Here is a 23163-nt window from a genome sequence, read left to right as displayed (position 1 = left end):
TGCATTGCATATAAACATCCAAAACAACTAATAACAAAAGGGAGAAAACAAATGTGGGGAGGAATTGTCCCAATCATTCGCATGTATATCATTATCAATACATACACATAAAGAACAAATCAAAATACAAACATAACTTGACTAAATGTAAAAAGCACTAAAATATCAGACATGAAAAGTGTTCTATTTACCCATTAAGCGGGAATGAAACTGGCGCCTAAACGTTTTCACAGAAGAGGCATTTCGGAGGGGTAGGGGTATGGAATTCCATAGAGACGCTCCTGAGAAGGCTAAACTTGACTTATACAAGTCTAGACGAGGGATGGGGGGAATCAGGTTCTGGGACCCATATCTTTTTGTGGCATGTCTGAAATGTAATTTTAAATATCCAGGAACATTATTGTTAATTACTTTGTACATAAAGACAGCCTTGTTTAGCGTCAACTGATCTTTCAAGGGAAGGAAATTAAGGAGCTTTAATTTATCATCTGTTGGCTTATTTGACTCATGCAGAATTAGTTTTGAAGCACGGCGATGAAGAGAATTGAGTCGTTTGAGATGAACATCACTGCAGTTATCCCAAAGTGTTGAAGCAAAGTTGATATGGGGCATTATGTGAGCGTAATAAAACAACTTGAGTGCTTCCACATCGGCATAATGTCTTAATTTAGACAATAAGTACACATTTTTAGATACTAATTTGCAAATTTTACTCAAGTGAGTTTGCCATTTCAATTCTTGATCAACGGTAACCCCTAATAATTTATGCTCTTTAACTTGTTGCACTTGAGTTGAATCAATTGACAGTTGAAGTTGTAAGGGTTTTAATTGGTGTTTTTGTCTAGTTGTAATCACCATACTTTTCGTCTTAACAGGGTGAATAACCATTGCATTAGTGGTGCACCATTCTGTCATCTCATCTATACTTTTTTGAAGAGATTGGTTGACGGCTACCAAAGACTTCTGACTGGTGTGGATTGATGAATCATCCGCAAAGAACTCACATCTTACTTTCTCATCTGACACATGTAGAGGTAAATCATTTATATAAATACAGAACAATATAGGTCCTAATACAGACCCTTGAGGCACACCACTTTTGACAAAATCATTCGACGAAGTTTTACAGTTGATGAATACATATTGTTTCCGTTTTGAAAGATATGATTCGAAGAAGGCACAAGCAGAGTCATCTTTTAAGTAGCATTGTAATTTCTTTAATAATAAGGAGTGGTCTACAAGGTCAAAGGCTTTTTTAAAGTCCAGGAATAACGCTCCTGTTACTTCGGACTCATTAATAGCTGATAACCAAGTTTCACATAAGAGAGAGAGAGAGAGAGAGAGAGAGAGAGAGAGAGAGAGAGAGAGAGAGAGAGAGAGAGAGAGAAGAAGGGACGGAGAAAGAGAGAGAGGGAGGGACGGAGAGAGAGAGATAGAGCCCTCGCAGCCCTCAGAAAACATGAAATAATTGACGATTTTGACATAGGTCACCGGCGGCCAGTTCCGCATGTTGTCTTCCCATTTTAAACTTCCATTTGATGGAGAAGCGACCTCAAAGTGATCAGGCATTCTCACTAACACCTTCCCTTTGTGTTCCCACCAACGCTTCCTTGATACAGGGTCCATAGTAGTTGTAATTGATCTAAACGCCAGTCTAAAAGAGGATGGATGATACTGTAATTTGAGAGAAATGGCTTGTAACCGGAAGTTATCTTCCTGTGGAAGGCGGAATAACTCTATCTTGCCCTTGAAACCGCGATGGCACAGTGGGTTGCGGAAAAATGTGAATAGTTAGGGCTCTGTTCGTGAATGTTGCCTCCCTGTGTAAACATAAGACAAGACAGCGTTTATGACTGTAACCTATTTTTTTTTTATCCCAAGTAATACATAAATAAAAAAATCCGCGGAAATCCGTCCATATTCTCATCTTCGGAAATTTTTTGGGAAAGGTGGGTATTATGGATTAGTTTTTCCAGCTGACTTTAGTCACTTGTCTATAGCTCATTCTGTTCGTTGGTCTGTCTGTCTGTCAGCTTGTCCTGTATCACACACGAGACGAATAAGCCTCAGCAGTGTAGTGCCTGTGATATTTTTCTACCGGACCACTTTTGACAGGTGTGCAACGAATTTGTGGCTTTTATTTGTTTTCCGGCGAACCTTCTTTGACAGTTCTGCTACGCCCCTGAGGTCATGTGGAACAGGCATAAATTGCCATATATTTCCCGCACTGTAAAACTAATTCTATAATCATAAGAAGCAAAAAATATTCGTCTCCCAATTCCCAAAACATACAAATACAAGCATAATATTAACTATTATATTATTATATTAGTTATTACTGGATGCGCTGTTCACAGTATCATTTGCGCAAATAGTGCATTGGTATGCAGCCACCCTTTGCGTAGGTGGGCAGCCGCAAAATCGATCAGTCGTGGTACAGATTCAAGAATTACGCTCCAACCGCGTGACTTAGGATGACACAACTTGGACCACATGTCAACTAATAAACAATAATGATATTCCAATAGACTGCAGTTTGATTGATAACCTTGATTTTCCGTAATAACTGTGGGAAGTCAGAATTTACGCAAACTTTGCAAGAAAAGCATAAATAATCGAAGCTCAACGTTAACAAATGCATCGAAGAAAAGAATAAAATCGATGATGGGATGCTATAACACCTTAGGTCGAAGTACAAACGCCAGTATTGTGATGATATGTCATTTTGGAGAAAACAGAGACGATTTTGTGCAGAAACTCACCCGGCGTGTTGCTCTTCATCGGTGAAAGTTAGTGCGTAGGCTTTTCCTAATGCAGCCACCGTCTACGGCGTGGCTTTGCTGCGTCCAAAGGGGGCCGTCGTTCGAAGAAATGGCTGGACTGTCGACGGGCAGAAAAAGCTGGATATCTCAAGCAAGGACGCTTGAATGAGAGCAGACACACATGAGGTTTTGAGCTTGCCGTGGCGTTGTATTACCGTTCCTGTCGACGTTGCTGTCGACGTTGCTGTTGCTGTTGACGTTGACGTCGGTTTCGGCGTTGGGGGTGCTGTCACTACTGCTGTCGTACGTACGGAGGCGCTGGGTTTCACACTGCAGGCTAAAAGAGGAGCGGCTACACCACAGGCCCATGCTCCGTGAAAGACACTAGCCAGAGTTAAGTGCATCCATGTGAAACACCCTCCCACCTGTCGTTATTATTTGATTCCAGTTGTGAGAAGGTAGGTGGCGAGTTTGCATATAAACAGGCACTTGAAACCGTTTACATTTGTTGGATTGAACTGTGTTTTGTATGACTGCGAGAGTGGATCGTGGTGTGGTTAGTCATTTAGTAGTAATTGACCGTTCATAGTCATTCATTTGACCATGAAACGTGACAGTGACAGTGCCGCCTGTCAAAGACATTAATCGAAAAAAGGACAAATCTGGGGATATCATACCCAGGAACTCTCATGGAAAGTTTCATGAAAATCGGTTCAGTATTTTTCTCATACACCACCACCCTCGTCTTGATTCCCCGTCTATGTTAAAACATTTAATCAAACCTTGACTAAATGTAAAAAGAGAAGAAAATCGCGCTTTCCTGTACAGCAAAAGCTCGACTGCGCTTTTCCTACTGTCATTTGAGCGATCAACAGCTGGCTGCTCGTTGTATCTTCATACAATGTGTCAGCGCATTCTCTGTGGACGGGAATTGGTAAATCGACTGGTGAAAAGCCGCGTGCAATGCGTTCAGTTTCGTAGTCGACAGCTTTACTTAGTGTAGTAATTTTGCTTTACGCAACTTGCTTTAGTTTCAGGCCGACAGACTGATTAAATGTTTTAATATTGCTTCATGCGACTTGTTTTGTTTTGCAGAGCCAGAGGATACAAAGTCTTTCTCAACTCTTGAAATCACCCTGTTCGTCGTGTGCAGCCTGCTTGTGATTGCACTCATCGTTATCGTTATCGTTATCGTACTCTGCTTGCCGCTAACGATTATTAGGTAAGGTCATGTGATCTGAATTGGAAGCGGTCAGTTGACGTAATGGTAAATTCCAAGGATGGCATTGCTAGTTGATTATCAGTATTTCTTACTACCAGATGGTCAGTATTGGTCAGTGTTACAGTTATTGTCGACAAGATCTCCTTTTATAAAAAAAAAAAAAAAAAAAAGTCCTACTCATGAAAAGACTTCTGCAAACAATCTGATTTACCAAGGCTTTTACCATCCCTCCATTTTGGCGCTTACTGAAATAAACGATATCCTGACTGCTTCCTGTGCAGATTGAGTTCAAGTTTTTGTATGAATTAATTTCGCAGATTGACACAAAAATGATTAATTTATAATGAATTCCCACTGTGCACAGAAAGCATCCAGACTGTTGGTTTTTGGTATGTGTCCAAGTGGAGAGATGGGCGTATATCATGTAAGAGTCTGACCAGATCTGAGATGGTGAGGCGAAATGTTTTATGGGAAAAACTGTGCCTTTAGAGTTGACCAAAAAACATGCTTCATTCACTAAAATATGGGTTCAGCTTGCACACAGGCTGCGATGAACTAGGCGCAGTATTGTATGGTTCATGAATACTGTGAATTGTTGAGGAGCTGTCATCTGAATAAAAGGCAGTTCGTACTATCCCGAAAATGTGAAATACAAACACATATATATTCTTAAATCGCCATGTGCTGGAACTGAGCATTAGCAACGTCAGTGTTACAGAAAAAGTATTAACTTTTGTGAAAAGTATGCTGCAGACAAACAACTTTGTTGCAAACAGAGAAGTACCAGGTTAACCTCTCGCATCCAGGTGATTATCACTGAGTGACTGTGAACGATTAAATAAAGATTGTTTTAACCGCATCATGCAACAGCGTTCCATGCCGTCACATTCCAAAAGTTTGTTACGTCGTTCCAGATAGGTTTAAATTTACCTTGGACGTTTGACAGACTGTATGAGGGATGTTCTTTTGATTGGACAACTAAATGGTACATGTCGCTTGAAGATCAAGTTTGAGTGAATACGTAAATCAACATTCTCTTGAACATTATTTTATGAAGCTGGAAAGGCAAATATGTAATACATATATGACAAAAGGTGAGTCGTATTACAGGGTGACCCACAAAAATATGCAACCCTCAAAAGGTTTATAACTTCTACATCTGTTGACCGAATCACTTTTTATTTGAAGGACATACACTTCAGCCTATGCATGACCCTTCCACAAAGTATTTTGTAGATTGAATGGTCTGACTTGTGTGCAATTTCAAAACATGTTTCTAAATTCGGCTATCGACTCAACAGAACGAGGTTTGACATTGAGCGGTCGCAAAACTTGATTTAAACCATCCAGACTTTTACCCTTTGGATTATCTGAATGTCTGAGGATACACAAACACCCCGTTCACACACTAGATCATCAGTTACTTGAAAAAAGCAGTTAATGCTAGGTTCAGGGCGATCTCTAAACAGGAAAGCTTTCGTGCCATTGACAGTTTCGAAGGTGTAATTTTGAACACATTTTGGAGAAAAGGTAAATGTCGGATCATTTTACCTACAGACTCGAAAACTTTGTAGAATGGTCGTGGATGAACTGAAATTCATGCACAAACTTCTATACAAATATTTGCTGCACACAAATGACTGAACAAATTGACCGCTTCGTTGTAAAGTTACACTCGCGCAATGTCGGGCAAAATTCATCAATAACATGAACACATTCATTCACAGGATATGCCCTGATCCTGCCTGTAATTACTGTATTCAAGTCACCTATTGTCTAATGTCAGAAGTCTATCACACTAGTTAGTGCTCTACTAGCATTACTATCAGTCGACACCCGGTGACACTTTATATCAGCAGACCTGGGAACCCATACGATTTCGCCGTATTTTGTACGCATGATTGTCGAGAATACGCTCAGTACGGTCAGTGGGAAAAAAATACGACGAGAAAAATTCCTAGACTACTTTTCTTCACAGGCCCATCCTGAAGCCGATCCAGTATTTTGGCACATGATTACGTCGCTATATTAGCCGCCGTCGAAAAAAAATATAATCGGTTCGTGTCAATCAATCAAAACAACCAGGCAAACGAAAGTACGGTATTTGGCGAAATCGGCTCCGAGAATAAACAAGTGAAACAAAGAAGAAAAGTGAAAAAGTTTGAAGAAAAATATCACAGACACACAATTTGTAACCAACACACACATGTAGTCCCGCCCGGAAAAAGCTTTTTTGGGATGATTTACAACTTTTGCGCACATTTCGAGCACACGAAAACACAACATGGCGGCTCTCGCTCCTCCAACTATCGCGAGACACATAAAAACGAAATCTCGCGCGCGCGCGCGAGATCCTGATACATCCGGTGTTTCTCTGTACGCTTGTCACGACGACTTGTTGACAAACCAAGATTCGCGAAAGAAAGAGAAAAGCGCCGAGTCTTGAGTAGAGAGCTAATAAAGTACCAGTAATCGCTAATCGAGCGAAATGAAAATCCGCGGCGACTTCCATTAGGTGAATTACTATTCAAGTTTAGGTAACGTTTTAGCCGCATCTTTTTATAAGCCGCAATGAGATTTTTTTTAAAAGTCGCGGCTTGTAGTCCCGTCAAATACGGTACAGTTTGTGTCAGTAAAAATTGGAAAAAACCATTTGTTTTAAATGTATCAATCACCTCACCTCACCTACGTCTGGGGTATAGGCCGCCGTTGGTTGTTTTCTTGGCGTTTCTGTAGCTAGTGGGTTTTTTTACGGGGTGGGGTAGCTAGCCCCACGCCCAACCCTCCTCCTTTTTCAGCCGGGCTTGGGACCGTCCTAGGCGGAGTTGTTTTAAATGTATAGGTAAACTTAATTAACGGTGTGACGGACGCGCATGAGGCATGTTTTAATCATGGATGTGCAAACGCTGTGACAGTGTGGAGTACGTTCATTTTTTTGAAAATACACCAAGTTTGTTTGAGAATACTCAAAGTGCAAAACAGGGGTTCCCAGATCTCCTTATGCCCTTTGACCTTTTCTTGGGGATATCCCCTACTAAAAATAGAATACGGGATTCTGGAAAAGTTGTTCAATGTACGCACTATATTCAAATTTCGATACACGACTCAAAACCTTTGGGATAAATCAAAAAGAATATAGAGTTCAGAAAAGAAGAAAACAAGTTGAAACTAGTCGCGTAAGGCGAAATTACTACATTTAGTCAAGCTGTGGAACTCACAGAATGAAGTTGAACGTAGTCCGCCGCTAGTGCAAAAGGCAGTGAAAGTGACGAGCCTGTTTGGCGCGGTAGCGGTTGCTCTGTGCTTCATAGCACGCTTTACTGTACCTCTCTTCGTTTTAACTTTCTGAGCGTGTTTTTAATCCAAACATATCATATCTATATGTTTTTGGAATCAGGAACCGACAAGGAATAAGATGAAAGTGTTTGGTTTTTTTTTAATTTTAATTTTTTTAATTTTAATTCAAACATGTAGTAAACCTGGAGTATATCATACATTTCTATCCAGTAAATAACAGTCTCTAAATATTATTATTTCAAACACTCAATTTAAACTTACAGTTGTTTTATACAAGGCCCCTGAGGGTTAAATCCCTTTGAAAAATAAATAATATTTCAAGGGGTGTCCCATATCTAAATTTACTTATACACATTATCGCGTGTCAGGGTACATGGGATATTTGCATCTCACCATGCACTCTCTGAACACATTATTTTTTCAACAAAAAAATTGGACACCACTTTACCTTTAATTTTACAATAACTTTAATTACAAATAATACGAACAGACAGACATTACTCTGGACTATTACACATATATATTTACACACACAAAATAGTGATACTTAGCTTTAAAGTTCCGTTTGGACAACACAGTCTATTTAAGGTTAAGATCGTTCAGCAATGTCCTGGAATCACTTCCGTCGTGTAGTCGGTCCTCAGGTTACCCAGTGATAGTTAACACGGAAGCTAGGAATGTGAAGTCGTTCTAAGTAGAACACCGGAGAACTACAAATGATGGAATGATTCAGTGTGTTGTTTACTTGCTGCAAGTCCTCGATTCACTTCGGTCGTGTAGTCGGTTTTCAGCTTACCCAGTGATAGTTTATAACACGAAAACTAGGGACGTGAAGTCGTTCCAGGTAGAACTAGAACACTGGAGAAATACAGGTATGGAATGATTCCATAGCAGACTCAGAGCGTGGACGATTCACAATGAAGTCCATGGCGTTACCACGAAAAACTTTTCCGTAACTTCCCTGGAACTGTTCCCGAAGCTTTCCCGAACTTTCCTGAAACTGCTACGACGCTGTTACGAAACTTCCCCGAAACTGCTACGAAGCTTCCCCGAAACTTCCCCGAAACTGCTACAAAGCTTCCTCGAAACTTCCCCGAAACTGCTACGAAGCTTCCTCGAAACTTCCCCGAAACGTCGGAAAAAAAACCATATACAGATTTGCTAATCCTCTGTTCAACAGAGTAATTCTACGGTCAGGTTACGTATGTCCAGTTCTGTCTGTTCGTTCACAATGTTCGTCCAATATTAATCAATTAAACATTTTTAATTATGATTTGACAACCAACTTATTTTCGAACATTTCTTTATGAAAAATGGAGTCAAAAATTATTTCACACACGTTCGCATGCATGCCAACCGTCTTCCATTCGTTCTCTCAGACCAATTAGCGTTTCCCTGCCGATCATGCTGCGAATTATATATTGATACTCACACAACTACGTATGAAGGTCCGAACAAGATGGCATGTGCATACTGGTTCGTAAAAATACAATCACGATACATAAAACACAGCAGACAGACGACACAACCTCGCTGCTTTTCCAAGGCAAAAACGATCTTGTTCTTGTGACGCAGCTTCTGTCTGCTTTACGTCAAAACAATGGCGTCGAAAGCATGTCGTCATAATAAAGACGTCACAGTAAGTTAGTCTAGGTACAGGCGCTTGCATTCGCTCTGTATCGGAGTTCCTAATCTGTGACACACATTTTTCCAATCAAGATTAAATGGGTAAGATACTTAAACATACCATGTGTCAAACCATTCTTATCTCGCACACCAATCAGCACATCTGTTGCGTGTAAAATAATTGCTATGTTATATCGATCGTAAAATAATGTTTCAACATGCTTCCACAAATAGTGAATTTTACTGCAATGAAAAAAGAAATGTTCAATATAATATGGACATTTATCATTATTTGCGAGTCCCATTTTTAAGAGAAGAATATTGGTTGAGTATATATTGTGTAATACAACTGTAATTCTCTTAATCTGGTTTCTGTTGTTGTGTCTTTTGCATTAAGCCAAACTTTTTCTTCAATATTAATACCAAGTTTGTTCAGCCAAAATCGAACACAGCAGGGTGGACTATATTTCATATCTGTCATAAAATTTCGAAAATCTCTAGCTTTTAACATCACTTTATCATTAAAATACAATTTCGAAAATTCTTCAGTAACAGCATATACATAATCCGTATTGTTCTTTAAATAACGAGACAACGCCGAGTGAACAACAATGTACTGTAAATAGAGTTCTGGTGAAGTACCAATTAAGTTCTGTACATTTTGAAATGACAAAATGGAATTGTTTTCTAAAAGGTCATTGACATGTGTTATTCCTTTTTTTGCCCAGTTGTCAAAATAAATTACATTATTTTGATATTTTATATCGACATTATTCCATATGCATGCCATCTTCAGAGACGAAGGAGAGTGCAGTGTATTATGTTCCAACCAGACTCGCAGTACTTTGCTCCAGAAGGAGGACTGAAGACTATCTAACCCTTTAAACTTTTTAGGACCAATAATTGAATTAAAACATGATAAATCTGTTCCAAAATTACGGAAATATAATCTAGGAATCCAAGTCCATGTACTATTGTTATTCATATTCGAAAGCTGAGCAAGCCAGCCGCACAGAATAGATTCTTGCAATATTTGCATATCAATCATTTGAATTCCTCCTGTTCCTATTCCACTGCACATAACACTTCTCTTCACTTTCTCAAACGCTTTCTTATTACAATTAATTTTCCTCCAAAGAAAACGAAACAATAACGTATTAATTTCTTTCAACACAGGTTCAGGGATGCATATTGCCTGCATAACATAAACAAACTGAGAAATCAAAAAACTTTTTATTACGCACATTTTACCAAATATGCCAAGATTCCGTTTTTCCCAGTTTAAAATCACCTGTTTAATACTCTTAATTCGTTGTGTCCAGTTTTCATCCACGAGGGAGGCACTGGATGTATTGCAAAAATATATTCCCAAAATCTTCATTTGTTTAACCCATCTTAATCCGTATCCTCCCTCGTTGCTATTCCGTTTTGATCCAATCCACATTGCTTCTGATTTTACTCTATTTATCTTCAGACCGGATATAATTGTAAACTCGTCTAATATCCCCAAAACAACTTTAATGTCATCTTTATCACGCAAAAACATGGTAACATCATCGGCATACAGAAGTGCCTTCAAAATCTTTTTAAACATATGCAATTCTTCTGAATCGTCAGTTTCAATTTCCAAACCTTTTACTTCAGAACCTTTTCGAAATCGGGTTGCAAGCAGCTCAATTCCAATAACAAAAGCTGTACTATGTTTTGAATAACTGGGCATAACCTATTTGCTAAACATTTAGCTAAATTCTTATAGTCTGTATTTGTCAAAGAAATTGGTCTCCAGTTTGATAAACTGTGTTTTGATAAGTCTTTCCATTTGTGGATCAGGGTAATAACCGCCGATGCTTGGGTGTAGGACAGACTTCCATTCTCAAATGATTTGTTAAATGAATCAACAATAACAATTCTTAACTTTGACCAAAAAAACTTAATACATTCTGTGGTAAGGCCGTCCATGCCTGGTGAGGAACCGTTTTTCAATTTAAGTGCCGATGATGCCTCTTCAACCGTTACATTTCCTTCACACTCTGCCTTCTCCTCATCACTTAACTGAGGAACATCGCAATTTTGCAAAAAATCTTGTAATATTATTGTCTAAATTTTCATCAGGTATTTTTCGTGAATAAAGAGTTTGTGAAAATACTCCCTCTGAGCTTCCAGTATATCAAATTGATCTGTAATGACTTCACCATTCTCCAGTTCTAATCTTGGCATTAATTTTGAATGTGCACGTGATTTTTCTAAGTTAAGAAAATACTTTGTATTTGTTTCTCCTTCTTCGATCCATTTTACTCATGATCTTGTCTGAGCACTGTGCAATTCTGTTTTTTCAATAAGTTCCAAATTCAATTTTAACTTTTCTTGTCGAAAAATAGCGTTTTTATCATCTGGGTTTTTGGCTAAATGTGATTCGCATACATATAAATCATGTTGCAATTTTATCTTGTCTGTTCTCTTAATTACGGCATTTTTCTTGCTGTATTACATAGAGATGTCCCTAATGTCCAGTTTCAGTAACTCCCATTTCAATCCCGCATGCTGTGTCGGGTGCTCAGAGAGAAAATTATCAATGGTCTGATTCATAATATCAACGTGTGCCTATTGTTTTAATAGAGAGTTGTTAAATTTTCAGTACCCTGGACCTCTGCATGTATCAGTACATTTTAATTGTGAATAAACACCCCTGTGATCAGTCTAAGGTAGTGAGTATATATTGCATTCAAGCACTTCGTCAATTACGTTATAATTTAATAACATGTAGTCCAGTCGCCGTGCAATAAATGTACCCCCTCCCTTTGACCATGTGTATTCTTTTTCTTGTGGGTTGCAGATCCGCCACATATCATTCAAAGCACATTCATTTATAAAAGAGTTAAAGGCTTTTACCAAACTCTCTTGGTGTTTTTGGCCACTAATAATATCAAGTTCATTATTCAACACGGCAATAAAATCTCCAGACTATTTTCCTTTTGCAATCACATTCTTTAACTTTGACAGCTAAATCATGTAAACATTCCTTGATCTCTTTTGTTACACTGGGTGCGTATATATTAAACACACATACATCTCTATGAAAATGTTTTTAAATTGATTTCGAAAATTTAATTTTGATCATAATTTTTAATTTTTTTAATTTTCAGAGCTTGTTTTTAATCCAAATATAACATATTTCTATGTTTTTGGAAAATGATGAAGAATAAGATGAAGTACATTTGGATCGTTTTATAATTTTTTTTGATTACACTTTCTCAGATTTTTAATGACCAAAGTCATCAAATAATTTTGAGGCCACCAAGCTGAAATGCAATACCGAAGTCCGGCCTTCGTCGAAGATTGCTTGGCCAAAATTTCAATCAATTTGATTGAAAAATGAGGGTGTGACAGTGCCGCCTCAACTTTTACAAAAGGCCGGATATGACGTCATCAAAGACATTTATCGAAAAAATGAAAAAATATCTGAAGATATCATACCCAGGAACTCTCATGTAAAATTTCATAAAGATCGGTACAGTAGTTTAGTCTGAATCGCTCTACACACACCCGCACACACACACACATACACACACACACACATACACCACGACCCTCGTCTCGATTCCCCCTCTATGTTAAAACATTTAGTAAAAACTTGACTTAATGTAAAATTGAGAAAAAAAATTTGACAAAAGTCTTGCCATTTACATGACTCGATCTCAAGACCGCCGGGACTGGGGGAAAACGTACTATCCAACGAGGCACACAAAATATAAGTGTGAAAACTAAAACTTGAACTGCAAACATACCTTCCATGTCAGTACCCGGGTTCTCGATCGAGCATTTGTCGACTCGTCGGTTTCCTCGTTCGTATTTGTGTTTTGTACGTTTTCTTGATTTCATCATTACATGTAGTCGCGGTGTTACCTATAGGCATTACATTTTCACCAAAGCCGATGTTACAACAAAACAAGTCGCGTAAGGCGAAAATACAACATTTAGTCAAGCTGTGGAACTTACAGAATGAAATTGAACGTAGTCCGCCGCTAGTGCAAAAGGCAGTGAAAGTGACGAGCCTGTTTGGCGCGGTAGCGGTTGCGCTGTGCTTCATAGCACGCTTTACTGTACCTCTCTTCGTTTTAACTTTCTGAGCGTGTTTTTAATCCAAACATATCATATCTATATGTTTTTGGAATCAGGAACCGACAAGGAATAAGATGAAAGTGTTTTTAAATCGATTTCGGAAATTTAATTTTGATCATAATTTTTATATTTTTAATTTTCAGAGCTTGTTTTTAATCCAAATATAACATATTTATATGTTTTTGGAATCAGAACATGATAAAAAAATAAGATGAACGTAAATTTAGATCCTTTTATAAAAACAAATATTTTTTTTACAATTTTCAGATTTTTAATGACCAAAGTCATTAATTAATTTTTAAGCCACCAAGCTGAAATGCAATACCGAAGTCCGGCCTTCGTCGAAGATTGCTTGACCAAAATTTCAATCGATTTGATTGAAAAATGAGGGTGTGACAGTGCAGCCTCAACTTTTAAAAAAAGCCGGATATGACGTCATCAAAGACATTTATCGAAAAAATGAAAACAAAAATATCCGGGGATATCATTCCCAGGAACTGTCATGTAAAATTTCATAAAGATTGGTCCAGTAGTTTAGTCTGAATCGCTCTACACACACACACGCACAGACAGACAGACAGACAGACACACACATACACCACACCCTCGTCTCGATTCCCCCCTCTACGTTAAAACATTTAGTCAAAACTTGATTAAATGTAAAAATGGAATGGGTAATTCTAGGGAAATTGTCCCGCTGGAAGTACTCAGTAATTATGCAACTTTTTAATTACAGTATTTCGATTCATTACATCATGGAATGAATAAAATGAATAAAATACAAGAATTACGAGTTCAGAAAAAGCGATAATTTCAAGCGTAACTGTAATTATGTTGTGGTCTGGCTACGAAATGCATTGACCAATCGCCGAAAGGCGCTGAAGTCATTGCATGAAATGATTTTCCCGCCCACAATCCTTTATTCTCGATGACATACAACATATTTTGTTCTGCGGGACGACGATCTACGGACGGTTTATTATATAAAGGGAAGCAAGCGGTCAAAAACGGGCGTTGATAGAGCCAATAGAGCCAGTGATGTCAACTTGTAGTATGTCATTCACTTGTGCTTATGTTGATTAAGGTGTACTATGTCATTCATATTACACCAAAGATAACAATCTTGAAGGCTTAAATGGAGTTAGTTTGGCTACCGCTCAATTTTAAACCTCGTACTGTTGAGTCGATCGCCGAATTTTGTAACTGTTTTTGAAATTGCACAAACGTCAGACCATTTGATCTATCAAAGTGGAAGGGTCATACATAGGCTGAGATTCATGTTCCCCAAATATGAAGTGATTTGTTCATCACCTATAGAAGTTATTACCATTTTTGTGTATTGCCATTTTTGTGTGTTGCATTTGTTTGCGGTTACCCTGTATAAGGACTTTCTTTTCTTGTTCGGTGGGGCAATTTGTTAATTTTCTCTAAATAGGTGGAGACGACTTTGATTTACTTTGTGTTGTTGATTGTCAGTATATGCCCTGACCTATGCTGCAAATGCCTAGCCGGTGGCAGTCATCATAAAGGTTAGTGAATAATGTTTTAAGTTGATCACAACTTTAGAACAAGTCGTATGAAGCGATATAAAAACATTTAGTAAATCTGTAGGCATCAAACTACAAGATCAACACCAAAAAACAGTCATCGCATGCAGATAGTCTCGGCTAAACTTCCCCGAAGACCGAGACGGGTCACACTCGTCTCCGCGAAGCATACAAACATTATACTCAACCTATTTTCTGTCATTCTGAGTGCGTTTTTTCAAGTAAGCATAACATATCTGTATTAGTTTGACATCAGGAGAAAACGAGGATTACAATGCAATGATTTGTTAATCTGTAAGTGAAAACTCGTTTTTGACAGTGCCGCCTCAACAACCACAAAAAGGCGGATGTGACGTCATCAAAGACATTTATCGAACAAATGAAAAAAAGTGTGGAGATAATACCCAGGAACTCACATGTCAAATTTCAGGAAAATCGGCCCAGGCAGTTTGTCTGAATCGTTCTACACACACACCCACACACACACATACCCCAACCCTTGTCTCGATTCCCCGTCTATGTTAAAACATTTTGTCGAAACTTGACTAAATGTAAAAAAAAAAGAGAGAGAGAGAGAGAGAGAGAGAGAGAGAGAGAGAGAGAGAGAGAGAGAGAGAGAGAGAGAAGGACTCTGGGCCCCGACTGGCTGGCTGACTTTGGCGTGTGTGTGAGTGTTCTGTGCTTGCAGATTGTTTTCCCCAAATTTTTCACCGATGATTGTCAATAACCAATCTGCTCTTTCGTCGTTATAGGCGGAAGATGCCCGCAACGTGCTTTTCTTTTTTCGTCAGGTTTAAATGGTGACGCGGCCGCCATTCCTTTAAAGGCAGAGTAAGCCTCCCGTAAACCATCACAGATACGGTCAGGCTTTTACACACAGTACAAACACCCTTTCATTTAAACACTCACCAATTGAGAACATCCTAGGTGCCCTCCGTAAAGAGCGAACAATTTTCAAAGAATTTATTTTTGCGTGGTTTATCTTACCCCTGAGCCATCGTGAACCCGTGTGATCCAGTTTTCCCTTTTCACAATGCAGTCGTCATAGTTAGTCATTTGAATGCGACTCGACGTAAGCTTATCTACAATAGCACGTTTTTTTTTATGCACGAAACAACGGCTGTGGTTCACAAGAACTCTAGCGATGGCTTGTGACTGTTGAGAGGAACGGCGATTTGCACTGATAAACCGGCCGTCGTCTGCTACGACCCTTGCGTGACCCTGCTTCCGGGCTTTTCTTTTTTTAAACTTTCACAACTTCGAATTGTTCTGATCTTGTCTTGATGAAAAACGAATTCTTTTATGATTAAAGAATGTTTGTGTAACAAGCTGTCAATTTATTATTTAGATTTTAAAAGTTAGGTCTAGCGCAAAAACGAGGCGCCGTTGTTGTTAACGGAACAAGTCTACGAAAATAAATTCTTGGAAAATGTCTCACGCTCGACAGAAAGCAGCCAGGATGTTCCCGTTCGGTGAGCGTTCAAATGGAAGTATGCTTGTACTGTATTTAGACGCTCGGGGAGCTCTGTGATGGTTTACGGGAGGCTTACTGTGCCTTTAAGATACATGTCTGCTCAGAGCACCGTTGAAGCAACGGTTTGTCGTTTTGTCGCAGATAAGGATTTGGGTTATTGCCCAGACAGGCATGCTACTTTTCCTGGGAATTGCCTGAAATCCGGGAAAGCCGTTTTCAAAATCCGGGAAAGTCAAATTTATTCCGGGGAAGTTGAAAAATGTCCGCAAAAATGATCCGTGTGAATATCGCGCAACGCGACCCGGTCTCAATGAAGCCAGCGCTCGCGCGTTGCCTGTCATTGGTCTTGCCGTTCTGAATCTAGAACGTTCCCAATCTAGTTCTGCGGATGTAGGCCGTCGTTTTTGGCGAAATGTTTCGCCCAGATATTGTAGAGAGAAATTCGCCGGGACCATTTGATTCCAGCGTGAAGAACAAATGGAGTTGGGCTTGGCTTGAAAACACCTTCCCGCCGGAAAAAAAGAAGGCTGACACGAAGAAGAACGAATCCAGCAAAAGCAGCAAAAAGAAGAAGGACTGGACAAAATTTGGGAGGCTGAAATGGGATTTTTAACAAGATCACAACACTATTACAGCCCTGAAAATGATGCCCAGAATGCACCAGATTGCACAGATTTTAACCGTTTTTTGAAAAAATTTCCGGGGGGGGGGGGGGGGGCTCGGGCTTGTGGCTTCTTTCTTTTCTTTATTTGGTGTTTAACGTCGTTTTCAACCGTTCAAGGTTATATCGCGACGGCTTGTGGCTTCGCCACTGCGCGATTCTTTCAGGTAAAACCATTTTTGGCCTGTAGCGTGCCTGCCCATAGCTGTGTCATTAAAACCAAAATTAAATGAGAGCTGTAACATACAAGTTATGCGTGTCGTATCCTTACGTTTCCCAACTACCAACTACATAACTATAATAAATTGATCTATTTCCGTCATTTCTACACGCAGTTCACAAAGCATAAGCTAGTCCACGTCTCTGTTACACGAAATGTGTGCTTGAATGCATACCATATCATTACAACAGCTTTGAATGCAAAATGTTGGTTTCTGACAGCAACATATTTCAAGTAGTCTTTAAAATACGAGCACTGTGAGCTATATTGTTAATTTTCAGTTTAAAGCCATATGTACTCGATGACTATACACGCTAATTGCTTTACCAACAGCTGGAGACATGCTAAATTAAGTTCCCTGCAAAATATTGTGGTCTAGGACCCCTTCAATGTTGAGATATGTTAATTTTCATTTTGATCTGGATCGTCCTATTTATAGATTTGCCAACAGAGGTAGCGTTGACGCAAGGGAAATAACTCCGCGTCTTTGTTTACATCCAAAGTTTTTGAGACTCTAAAACAAGCTGTAATGCATGTATATGGTCCGCGCATGGCGACATATCGTCATTACATGGTCTTATGGTGCGTTTGACATCGATTATGGGCAAACTACACTTTGTAAACACGGGAGCGCGTACATATATATGCCTTTAATGCAGCAAAAAGAGGAATACATGAGGTACAATTAAGACACCAAGTTTAGTTACATCATGCATTTTGGGAAGCTGTTTTATTTCTAGACCTACTAGCCTTCTTCATGTTATGACGGCCGTGTCTTTAGTCATTCAAATCAAGGGAAACAACTTTAGCACTTTTCCGGAGTGCGTGTTTTTGCAAGAACAGAGTCTCAAACTAGCTGTGCTCACACACAAAAACACACACACACACACACACACACACACACACACACACACACACATACACACACACACACACACACACACACACACACACGGCCCATTTTAGAGAGAGGGAGCAAGAGAGACAGAAAGAGAGATGGGTTAGTTATTAGAAGAACAACACAATCCTTAATGGATTATGACTTTATTCAGTTATTCTGCAGAAAAGACAAATGTTGGAGAAAAACCGTTCTTTTCTGCAGCATTTCTGCATTATGTCATCTTTCGCCGAAGCAGCGTTTTTTCTGCAGCAAAACATTTTACTACAGTAAAATTGAAATCAAGAATGCTGCAGTAAAACGGTGCTGTTATTTTACTGCAGAAAACCTGTGTACATTTTTTTCTGCAGCATTTTGTACTGGCTCTTGGCGGATTATGACATTATTCAGTTATTCTGGAGAAAAACAGAAATGCTGGAGAAAAACTGTCTTTTCTGCAGCATTTCTGCATAATGTCATCTTTCGCCGAAGCAACGTTTTTTACTGCAGTAAAACAGTTTTTCTGAAGCATAATGTTTACTTGGTTTTCTGCAGCATTATTGCGATTAACTTTTTCTTCAGAATAGTCTGTGACAGTTTTTCTGGAGAAAAACGAACGACCTTGTAAAGTAGCGTTTGTATTCGTCGCACCCTGGGATAGTATAATAGTTCGTTCCGCAATATACCAACCAGAAGGCGTGTAGCATAAGGGCATTATATTCAACTTCACAATGGCGGCCGAACGTGAACAATTTCTGAAGCAAATCGAACACGAAGTGGACTACTGCGTTCGTCTGGGAAAATGTGACAATGTTGCTGAAAGGTGCCATTGTTTAATTTCAAACTTTGAACTTCCGGCGGAAAGGAAGTCAGACAGACAAAATACATTCGTGTCACGTACAACTATTGGTAATTCTGGATGAGTCCATCTCTCGACAGAGGGGGGCTCGCGTGCTCCAACATTATAATGAGCCAGTACAAAATGCTGCAGAAAAAGTGTAAACAGGTTTTCTGCAATAAAACAACAGCACCGTTTTACTGCAGCATTCTTGATTTCAATTTTACTGCAGTAAAATGTTTTGCTCCATAAAAACCCGTTGCTTCGGCGAAAGATGACATTATGCAGAAATGCTGCAGAAAAGACTGTTTTTCTCCAGCATTTCTGTTTTTCTGCAGAATAACTGAATAAAGTCATAATCCGCTAAGGATACAACACAAAACTTGAGGCAAAATCTTTACTGTGTGTGGGAGAAAGAACGTCACAAGGTGATGTCATAATCTATCCCCCTTCAATATGACGTCATTTGCGTGTTCCAGACTTGATATGACGTTCGTTTATATTGATCGACAGAGTGTACAATCTCGACTATTAAGAAATCGAAACAATCGACTAATTTTGAGTGTACATTTTATAAACGAATTTTAAAAGATACCAAGCTGTAATACAATCCCGTAGTCCGCACTAAGCCAAAGATAATGTAATAAAACTTTCAAACTAATTGATGAAAAACTGTAGCCGTGAGAGTGCGGCCTGAACTTTTGCAAACGGGCAAATATGACGTCACCAAATAGCGCTATCAAAAATCGGAGAAATTGTTTTCAAGCAAATGAGCTCAGGAATGTATGTACCAAGTTTCATAACATTCCGATGGGTAGTCTTAAAAAAATTCTTTTCGCAGACACACACACACACACTGTCACACACACACACACACACACACACACACACACACACACACACACACACACACACTGTCACACACACACGCACACACACACACATACACACTGTCACACACACACACACTCACACACACACACACACACACACAATTATTGACTGAATGTAAAAAAAGAAGAGACCATGGTATTCAACTTTGAGCTTTAAAACTTCAAAAACTCATCAAATTGGACACTTTGAAGCGAGAAGCGGAAGTCCCCATTACAAAGCGACATTTTGTACGTGGATTCTTCACATACCGTGCATCATGAATGACAACGATTTTAGAAAAGAAGAAATCAACCCAACCTTATGGTGTCCCAGGGCCCGTATGCATGAGGAGGAAGTCAGCAACACTGGAAGTAGAGGCCTCTTTCGGAAGTGGGAACTCCCGAAGTTTAACTTTCCAACTGTTCACTATGCATGAACGCCGGAGTGGTGACTTCGAGAGTATTCGGTCAAGGTCGCGAAAATTGGGGGAATCCCAACTAGTACATGCGTTTGTTAACGGTAAGCTTGGCGACCAGAAGAAACAAGTCTCATCGCGAGTTCAAAGGGGCGAACGTTGAGCGCGCTGTAGTACTAACAGCGTTAATGCTGTTGTTTTTTGAATGGTTAAACGAAAGGGTCGGTTCAAACCTGTGATGATTGTCTTGGAATCGAATGACTGCATAGCTATGACAATGACTTTGTTGACAATGTTAGGGAGAAAAATAAATGATTATGTTGAACTTTTTTCTCCTTTTTGAGTCACTTGAGAAAAAGTGACTCTATGTAATCGGTCAGTGTTAGTCTGTTAGTTGAAATATCATATCTCTGAAACTATTCATCGGATTTGATTCAAACTTTATAGGATTATTCTTTACATCAAATTATTTACATCTGTAGCTTTTTGTCCATCTGATGCCTCATATAATATTCAGAACTGCGAAAGTGACTCGATCGAGCGTTTGCTCTTCTTGTTTACAATTGTTATCTCAGTTGCATGCTTCAACCCTTTCTTTTTTTTTGTTTTCTTTTTTTTTTGTTATCGGGGAGCATCCGTCTATATTGATCTTTTTATATTTAGTCAAGTTTTGACTAAATATTTTAACATCGAGGGGGAATCGAAACGAGGGTCGTGGTGTATGTGCGTGTGTGTGTCTGTGTGTGTGTGTGTGTGTGTGTGTGTGTGTAGAGCGATTCTAACTACTGGACCGATCTTTATGAAATTTGACATGAGAGTTCCTGGGTATGAAATCCCCGAACGGTTTTTTCAGTTTTTTGACTCACATGCGAAGCAAAAGTGAGTCTATGTACTCACCCGAGTCGTCCGTCCGTCCGTCCGTCCGGAAAACTTTAACGTTGGATATTTCTTGGACACTATTCAGTCTATCAGTACCAAATTTGGCAAGATGGTGTATGATGACAAGGCCCCCAAAAACATACATAGCATCTTGACCTTGCTTCAAGGTCAAGGTCGCAGGGGCCATAAATGTTGCCTAAAAAACAGCTATTTTTCACATTTTTCCCATTTTCTCTGAAGTTTTTGAGATTGAATACCTCACCTATATATGATATATAGGGCAAAGTAAGCCCCATCTTTTGATACCAGTTTGGTTTACCTTGCTTCAAGGTCAAGGTCACAGGAGCTCTTCAAAGTTGGATTGTATACATATTTTGAAGTGACCTTGACCCTGAACTATGGAAGATAACTGTTTCAAACTTAAAAATTATGTGGGGCACATGTTATGCTTTCATCATGAGACACATTTGGTCACATATGATCAAGGTCAAGGTCACTTTGACCCTTATGAAATGTGACCAAAATAAGGTAGTGAACCACTAAAAGTGACCATATCTCATGGTAGAAAGAGCCAATAAGCACCATTGTACTTCCTATGTCTTGAATTAACAGCTTTGTGTTGCATGACCTTGGATGACCTTGACCTTGGGTCAAGGTCACATGTATTTTGGTAGGAAAAATGTGTAAAGCATGTGAGTCGTATGGGCTTTGCCCTTCTTGTTGATAAATGTCTTTGATGACGTCATATCCGGCTTTTCGTGAAAGTTGAGGCGGCACTGTCACGCCCTCATTTTTCAACCAAATTGGTTGAAATTTTGGTCAAGTAATCTTCGACGAAGCCCGGACTTCGGTATTGCATTTCAGCTTGGTGGCTTAAAAATTAATTAATGACTTTGGTCATTAAAAATCTGAAAATTGTAAAAAAAAAATAAAAATTTATAAAACGATCCAAATTTACGTTTATCTTATTCTCCATCATTTGCTGATTCCAAAAACATATAAATATGTTATATTCGGATTAAAAACAAGCTCTGAAAATTAAATATATAAAAATTATTATCAAAATTAAATTGTCGAAATCAATTTAAAAACACTTTCATCTTAGTCCTTGTCGGTTCCTGATTCCAAAAACATATAGATATGATATGTTTGGATTAAAAACACGCTCAGAAAGTTAAAACAAAGAGAGGTACAGAAAAGCGTGCTATCCTTCTTAGCGCAACTACTACCCCGCTCTTCTTGTCAATTTCACTGCCTTTGCCATGAGCGGTGGACTGACGATGCTACGAGTATACGGTCTTACTGAAAAATGGCATTGCGTTCAGTTTCATTCTGTGAGTTCGACAGCTACTTGACTAAATATTGTATTTTCGCCTTACGCGACTTGTTTTTTGTTCTTTTTTCCTGCTTTTTATATTAATATTGGATTTTTTGTGAAAGCATAGGACAGTTTCTTTACGCAATTAAAAAACAAGTCGCGTAAGGCGAAAATACAATATTTAGTCAAGTAGCTGTCACAGAATGAAACGCAATACCATTTTACTCGTAGCATCGTCAGGCCACCGCTGTCGGATGTCGAACGACGTTACTCACAAACTGAGAAAGAAGCATTAGCTCTTGTATGGGCGTGCGAGCGATTTCACCAGTATGTGTACGGTATTGAGTTCACACTTGAAACCGACCACCTCCCACTGCAGTTCATCTATTCCAAACGTCCGAAACCGTCGGCGCGTATCGAGCGATGGGTGCTTCGGTTGCAGAGCTACCAATTCACGGTGGAATACAAGCCGGGCTCACAGAACATTGCCGACTCGTTGTCGCGAATCGTGAACCAAGACACTGAACGTGTTTGTGGTCGAAACGTTGCGGAAGAGTATGTGTACTTCGCTGCAAAGAAGGCCGTACCGAGGGCAATGACAGCACATGAAATTGAAGAGGCTTCAGCTGTAGATGAAGAGTTGTCTGCAGTGAGAGAGTGTATCAAATCAGGAAACTGGGAAAAATGCCCGAACGTAGCATACAAAGCGCTGAAAGATGAGTTGACCAGCCTTGGGAAAGTTATTCTACGTGGCACACGCTTTGTGATTCCGAAAGCACTGAAAGAACGCGTTGTTGAAATAGCACACGAAGGACACCAAGGGGTGGTGAAAACAAAAGAAAGAATTCAAACCAAAGTGTGGTGGCCCGGTCTCGACAAAGATGTTGAAAAATGTGTACGTTCTTGTCACGAATGTCAAATTGTCGGAATGCCGTCAAAGCCGGAACCGATGGTTCGAACCACATTCCCAGATGGTCCATGGGAAGACTTGGCAGTTGACTTGCTTGGTCCGTTGCCAAGTGGAGAGTCGATTCT

At 39.3% G+C, this 23163-nt stretch overlaps 1 protein-coding gene across 1 annotated transcript in view; it reads left to right on the top strand.

Moving 5' to 3' along the window:
• LOC138980657 (uncharacterized) overlaps nt 1–23163 on the top strand; it is a 64835-nt gene that overhangs the window by 31864 nt on the left and 9808 nt on the right. The window contains exons 4-5 of the mRNA XM_070353567.1: nt 3858–3984; nt 14503–14555. Coding sequence (XP_070209668.1) covers nt 3858–3984; nt 14503–14555 — 180 coding nt within the window. The remainder of the gene's footprint in view (nt 1–3857; nt 3985–14502; nt 14556–23163) is intronic.

This window comes from Littorina saxatilis, linkage group LG11 (assembly GCF_037325665.1).
Source record: "Littorina saxatilis isolate snail1 linkage group LG11, US_GU_Lsax_2.0, whole genome shotgun sequence".
NCBI lineage: Eukaryota > Metazoa > Mollusca > Gastropoda > Littorinimorpha > Littorinidae > Littorina > Littorina saxatilis.
This window is presented reverse-complemented; position numbering and strand designations above follow the sequence as displayed.